At 43.8% G+C, this 7,337-nt stretch overlaps 1 protein-coding gene across 1 annotated transcript in view; it reads right to left on the reverse strand.

Moving 5' to 3' along the window:
• ASPSCR1 (alveolar soft part sarcoma chromosome region, candidate 1) overlaps positions 1 to 7,003 on the reverse strand; it is a gene marked incomplete at its 3' end in the record, with an annotated part of 36,169 nt that extends 29,166 nt beyond the window's left edge. The window contains exons 1-2 of the mRNA XM_009873178.1: positions 6,881 to 7,003; positions 3,737 to 3,837 (exon numbers count right to left, since the gene is read on the reverse strand). Of these exons, the coding sequence (XP_009871480.1) occupies positions 3,737 to 3,837; positions 6,881 to 6,979 (200 nt within the window). The remainder of the gene's footprint in view (positions 1 to 3,736; positions 3,838 to 6,880) is intronic.
• Positions 7,004 to 7,337: the final 334 nt, after the last annotated feature.

Raw genomic sequence — 7,337 nt, forward strand, 5'->3', positions numbered from 1 at the left:
TTCCAAAGGCCAACGCTTGACTACAAAAGGCAGGAAAAAAACCCTCTTGGTTGGAAGATTGGAACAACAAAGTACCTAAGATATTATCTTTAGCACACCACAGCAAGCTAGGCGCACTTAAGACTTCTCCAGACAACCTAGGACAGCTGGTCATCCCTACCTCATTTTCAATGGTTTTTGCTTTCAACCGGGATCAGCTGTATCTCAGTAACAGTCCACAAAAAATAAGGGACTGCTGAGACACAGAGGAAACAGTACAGAATCACCAAAAAAGGCAGACCAAACAGTCTAATAAATAATAAAAGTTTGAATCCGAAGTAGCCTGTCTACCAGGAGGATCATCATTTAGGAGCAGGGAAGCCAAGGCACAATGGAACACGCATCCTCACCACAGAGACCCATAACAGAGGAAACCAGTTTGAATTACACAACCTAGTTTCATTCACCTTTCCAAAACTGCTTTCCACTTCAATCTAACCAACTCTTTGGATTGAGGAGTCTTCTAAAAATGTATGGAAAATATCTGAGGTTAATGAATGATACCACGAAAGTAGCAAAGAGTCATAGTCACTGTCAAAACTGTCTTCAAGTGTCCACACTGCCATCACTTCTAGGCAAACCAGTTCACACAGCTGCTGAGGCTGCCAGGCAGGCAAGAGCAGCAGACAGAAAAGCAACAGTTCTCCCAGGCCTCGTGCTAAAAGGGTACACAACGCTGGTGCCCTCAACCAGTCTCTGCAGAACAGACTCCAAGCAAAGATCCCCCAGAGACTTATTTTTGTATAACTCTTGGAAGCCAGCAGGCTCCTCCTCCAGCTGCTGTTAATCCGTTACATGCATTCACTGAGGCAAGCACACACATCAAACACACTGTCATTTCTTTGATGTGCTGTTCTTCAGAAGGGGAACGGCAAGCAGATTAGATTCCTTCATGTAGTGATCTGACAGGGCCTGTAAACATCTTGTGCAAGGACTGCCGCACGCTGAGAGGAGGAGCAGCCTTACAATAGCTTCCAGACCTTCTTCAGACCCAATTAGCCAGGATGGACGCTGGAAACCCGGGGGAAATTCCAGTGGATTTAGAATACTTCCCCTCACGCACTTAGAGCAGCTGAGCATTCCAGGAAAACGTCTACAGTTGGAAAGTCAAAGGCAGGATTCAGCAAAAGTCAACAGCGAGGCGACTAGTTAGTCAGCTCAGTCAATACACACTGAAAAGCAGCACAGCCCAGGAGACCTACACGGATGGTTACAGACTCAGCTTGTTCTGTGATTAAGTCACACACAACATCTTTGCTGCTTGTCGAACTTAATCAAAAGTTTGCAAAGTCCATCCAAACATCTGAGCTCAGCTTCCAGAGGGTGGAACGGAGCAGCTGTGTCTTTGGAACTGAAGTTAATAATGCTTAGCACACTGTAGCAGTTACAGCCTTAAATAGAGCAGCACATACATTAACTATTAGGATTACAATAACCTGTAACAAATAAAATCACTCCAAAGGAGCAAAATTATACAAAAAGCTCAAAATTTAAACCAAAAAAATAACCAACTAATGTGCAAGAAAGCCACACAGAGGTTATTTGTCACTGTCCATAATTATCATCCCCACCAGTTCCCAAACTGCAACATGCACTCTTCTCTTCCCAGAGGACTCAAAGTATCTACTAAGGTACAAGAGGGGCCTTAAAACACCCAGCAAAATTACACCTGGCTTTTCTTGTCTACCTGTTTCCTTGATCACAAAAATAGTAACTCTTTTCCTTCTAGCATTCACATGAAGACTGTCCCTTTCGGCTTAAGAGTAAATGCCACAGTGTAGACTTGGTCCCTGACCATTACAGATGAAAAAAGAATGATAAGCAGGGCTCATTTATATCACTTTGGATTCACTAGACTACCTCTAGCATTTCCTCAAACTATGGCCTGAGGACAGAACGTACGGAGTAGAAAAACTGACATACACCACTCCTACCCGTTTGCTGCTTCCTCCTGTTGGATCCTGGTTTCCAGCCAGGCTACACTTCTTGTCATAACTGCCTATGAAAGACAACCTGCAACTGGGTGAGGACACTTACCTCCCTGAAAGAGAATGTGGGGAAACATACTGTTTCTCAGCTCAGTCAGCTACTTAAGCCAACTCCCCACAAAGCTGAACCAACAGCACGAGGGCAGGAAATGAGCACTAACTGCTCAATCCACTGCCGCTGCTCAGAAAATGCCCCGGATCCAAACTCCATCCCTTGGGCCAGCACTAGCGACTCATCTGATCTTGTCAGGGGCCAGTCAGGGAGCTAAGCCTGGAGAAAAGTAACAGCACATCACTGGGAGGCTGGAGGAATTAGCTCCTCCTCCCTGGAAACAGCTCCAGAGCAACTCCAGATGCACAGTTCAACTGTGCAACCCTGACTTCACGAGGCAACATCAGCCAGCTCAGCCCAGAGCCAGGCTGCTTAAGCAATCTTAACTGCAGTGTAGAACAAACAACTTCAAACTTGTGTTAAAGCAATTTGAGCTAGTACATGTTAATCTAGCACTAACACATACATGTAAGTCAGTCACCATGGCTCAGCAAGCAGGTGACAACCCCACCACTCGGCATCCTGTAGCTGTAGCCTAAAAGGCTGAGCTTACCCGAAGGCTACTGCACCATCACCCTTGCTGCTGATGACTCATTTCACAGCTTTTCTAGCACCAGAGCCCTGGAGATTTCAGAAGTTCTGACACAGAAAGCTACTATCTCTTTAGATGAGTATTTAACCGGTTTGAGAAATTAATAGAAATAGTTCCTGTTGGCACAATACCAGAGCACAGCATCTGTATGGATGAGCAAGAGATTCAAACGCAACAGAGCAACTAGCAGAAGGTGAGGAATGCAAGAGGAAGAATAAGGTAGAAACACAGAATCTGAAAAAAAATGTTATCAAGAGAAAGCTAAAGCCCACTACCATATAAAAAATAAATTTACGGATTCTGTTCAGACTGGAATGGCTGTTACAGCTTCAAGGCTTCACCTTTCCAGCCATGACAAAAATAAAGGAACCGTCTTTGGAGAAAAGTTTATTAGCTTAACATTTCAAAACAATACAGTATTTTTGTCAGTACAGTATTTTTAAGTCAAAACTAAAGATAAAGGGAAGCACTGAATGTAGACTGGACTCAGACAAAAAGATTTCTCGCTCAGGTATACAGACAGTAAATATAGGACCAGAAATTCTTCCATTTAAACAAGACCTAATCAGTCTTTCGAAGATTCCTCCTTAGCCTGCTGAGAGCTCCGGATTTCCGTGAAGAACATGCACAACAGCAAACCTTAAAAGCAAGAGCAACTCCCTTTAGGAAGAGCTTTCTCCACGACATGGAACTGCAGCACAAAATAACTGGTGATCAAGACAGTCTAGGCTGCGCCCTCACCTCTGGCAGTGACTTGACTTCAAACAAGTTTGTGTAAAAAGACAGGTGCAGCAACATATCCAAGGACAGTTTCTTCTAGCCTCAGCAGTTTGTCACCGGTTTACACCCTGAACCAGGAGGGCTACTCCAGGATTAAACAGTAAAAATGATTCTAGTACCAAATCTGAAGAAGTAAGGAAAAGGCAAACGTCTGTCTCGTAAAGGAAAAACCTCAAATAAATACAAATTCTACAAATGTGCAGGATTTAGCTGGAACACTGTAACAACTAACTATTGTCATGCAGATATCCATCCAAACAAGTATTCTCTCACTGCATTTCTCACCTGGTCTTTGCAAAATGGTTGAGAAGCTCCCACAAAGTCCGTTGACAAAGAAAGGTGTCTTGTAAACGGGAGCCATCATCTAACTGTAGTGCAATTCGAACCTGTAGGAGAAATACACTGAATTAATCTGGAAATTGAATTAAAACCTTTTTTCTTCACAACTTCAGTATTTCAGTGATCTCTAGAACCCGATAACCAAAACACCACAACTTTCTTCGAAACACTTGCTGTGAAGGATTTCCTGTTGTCCTACCGTGGGAGAAGAGATCAACGTCTTCCTCGCTACAACCTCCTTCCAGGGAGTTGCAGAGAGCAGCAAGGTCTCTCAATACTCACCCCTCTTTTTCAAAATCTCTAGACAGGTGAGCTAACTGAGTAAACTTAAAGAAATTTATTTTTTTTAAGAAAGTCACTATTAGGTAGTATGTAGTATCTCTAGTCAGCTAGGGTTTTCTGAAGCGCCCAGAAACTGGCCTTATTCAAAAGTCCGAGAAGGACCTAAGCCCAGGCCATCAATAGAAGCTTTCTCTCATTCTGTGTTTTCACACGTCCTACCAACAATCTCAGTCCATCCTCCCTCTCCCTGCCACAGTACGAGATGTGTGTGAGCATTGCAAGGGGGAAAGACAGAGATGGGAAAAAATTGACCCCACTCGCTCTGGCAATCGACTGTGATTTCCTTGGAGGAATGTTTGTCATCTGCCTCGGCTCCTACCCGTCCTTGCAGGAACGCAAACTGCGATCTGCTGGAGACGGGAATTTTTCTACACAAAGAAAACAGTGGCATCATCAACAACTAGCCAACAGAACTAAGTTGTTTCATCCCACTACTAACACAACCTCCTGGCTTCTCCTATGCTGGAGACAAGTCTTGGATTATTCTCGGCTACAGCAGAGTGATGACAGCTGACATCACCATTCTATAAGAATGCAGTCCAGAAATTCAGACTACCAGTTGCATCAGGTTCTGGGCAACAGTTCAAAGCTAAGTATGTCACAAAAGTCCTATGAAGAATTAGAAAAAACCTTTTTTAAAATTCCAGGCTCTATGTAAAATACCAGAGAGACCAGTGCCAATTATCTTCTAAGTTTACAAACATAAAACAAAAGGCTGGAACTGTACTGATAGTACCCCTACATCACCTGCCATCACAAGGGGAATTTGTTAATTTTTCACTAAAGAACTGTCTTACAGGAATCAATGAATTTCACATGTGAAAGCAAATCCAGAAGCATTCTATTTTAAAAATACCAGATTTGCTGAACAAACTCGTGACTTAACGAAACCTGCATTCTGTCTCTAGGGGGGAACTGCTGCCAACATCACAGGAAAGCTCGCCTACTTCCACGCACATTATCTCAATAGAAGAGACAATAACAAAAGGCACAGAACCAAATTCATCCCAACATTTCTGCAGCCAGCCAGCACAACCGAGTCCACATCCTCACTGCCGCTCTACTAGGGCACATCACCAGTGTCAGTTCTGGTCACAGTTATCCGGCTGCTTTAAACTTCCCACAGTACTGACACCAGCTCCCTGTGGTAGGGAATTCTTTTGGTCAACTGTTCTGTGCAAAGTATTTTCTTATACTGTCTGTAAAATTCTTCCCAATGAAGTCTCTGCTCTCAGTTTACGGGACGGCAACTCTGTTTAGACTGTGCTCTTCACAAGCATATTTGCCACATCTTCTCAACTTCATAAAACTGCAAGGAGCACTCCAAGAGGAGCCTCGCTTCTGCAGATTTTCCCATTGAAATACAACTAACTAAACAGTAACAACAAACCGCCATTAGCCCTTTTGTGATCTGAAGTAGTAATTCCACGTGAAAGCCCCTCTCCTAAGTGCACAGTCCTTCTCATCCTTTTTTATATGCTGCATGTATCTTCATGGGGGGAAAAAAACTTAAAAAAAAAAAAAATCATTGCATTCCTTCCACACATTACCTCCCAAACTGGATGCAAATGTCAGAAAAAGTCATCCCTACACAATCTTAATAGGAACACTCTCCTCTGGAGGATGAACTCCGTGCCACCACAACTTTTTGCAACTGAAAATTTTAAGCAGATGCTACCAGCTTGTGGTATTTTTTAACTAAATACGTCATTCAGAGCGCACACTTCTTGCTACCACAAAGTCAGAAAGAAAACATTATTGCCAAAACAAAGCACATGGAGGCTTTACATAGAAAAACATGGACATCGATGACCCCAAAACTACACTGCACGGTCACAGTGAACTAGAGCAAAGATTCCAAAACCTTCTCACACTACAAAGCTCACTTTTCAAAGTACATATCAGTTTATGACAGCTAAAGCAACCCCCTATAACAAAACACCACTAACACAGCTTGCCAGGCAGACCTGAAACTTTCACCAAACTTGAGAAATTTCTCATGAGGAAGTCAGCACAAAGAGAGAAGACTGTTAGCAACAGACAAATTTTCATTCCCAGGCTACTTAACTAAGATCATACATCATTTCCAGCACATAAAACATTTATGCTCGTTAACATATATGCATCGTTTTTAAAATCATGCCTCCATCTGTTATAATGACATGCATAAAAGATTTTTAAATCTCCTAAACATGACAATAATTCCTACAGAAGATGGCATCTGTAAGCGCTTTGCAAATTATACTAAATCGGGACATTCAGCAACTGCTGAACACAGCCCATGTCACAAAAAATCCTAATGCTGTGTGAACACACTGTGAACAGTGATGCTGGGAAGAAACCAAAGAGAATCCTGTAAAAATCTGAGATTTAGTCAAAAACTAGAGGCAGACAACACCCACTGAAATAGAAATTAGAAAGGCAACTGAGTGAGTAGCTCAATAGCTGAGCAAAGCCATCAGTGATGCTTAACTTCTTATACATTCATGACCACTAGTTTTTCAGCTCCCCAAAAGACCTCCCTACCTCTCCAGCGCACAGCTGGAGCTCCACCACCACACACACTGCAAGCAAAGACTGCCAGCTGCTAAATTAGCATTCTCCCACCACAGCTCACCCAGCCTTTGGGTGGTCTTCCACTCAAGCACTGGCCAAGCCTAACCCTGCTCTTGCTCGTTCGATCTGATGAGATGAATGCGGCACAGCTGGCAACCGAACAAACTGGGTGATGCTGCGAAACGAACCTACCGTGTTTTCAGGTCCCACTCTACTAGAGACTGGCACCATCTCCAGCTTGGCATTGTTGGGCAGTCTGGCAAATCTCCACTGTAAAGAGAGATCCAGCATGTTCCTCTGAAACCTACGGAAGAACACAGCTCATGAAGAGAGCAGGAACCACCCAATGCCACCTTCACTTCACTCTGGGGACTGGCAGCACTGCAAAGTCCAGGTGTCGAGCGGGAGAACTCCCAACAGGCTGACCAGGAGCCACGGGGCACAGCCGGTGATTCAGAAAAGTCACCAAGGGAAGTTATTTTGCCTTGTAAACAGTTGCAGTTTGTAGAGGTCACAGACAACACACCGAGATGTGTGCCCCTCCTCAGGCTTTTAGAGACTGGCAGCAGCTGCACACCTAGTCATGCCCGGCGGTGTTCTTTCTTTACTGTCCCTCAGACAAACCACCTCTGGGTCCCGGCACCGTGGC

Source organism: Apaloderma vittatum, unplaced genomic scaffold (assembly GCF_000703405.1).
Source record: "Apaloderma vittatum isolate BGI_N311 unplaced genomic scaffold, ASM70340v1 scaffold26867, whole genome shotgun sequence".
NCBI classification, from domain to species: domain Eukaryota; kingdom Metazoa; phylum Chordata; class Aves; order Trogoniformes; family Trogonidae; genus Apaloderma; species Apaloderma vittatum.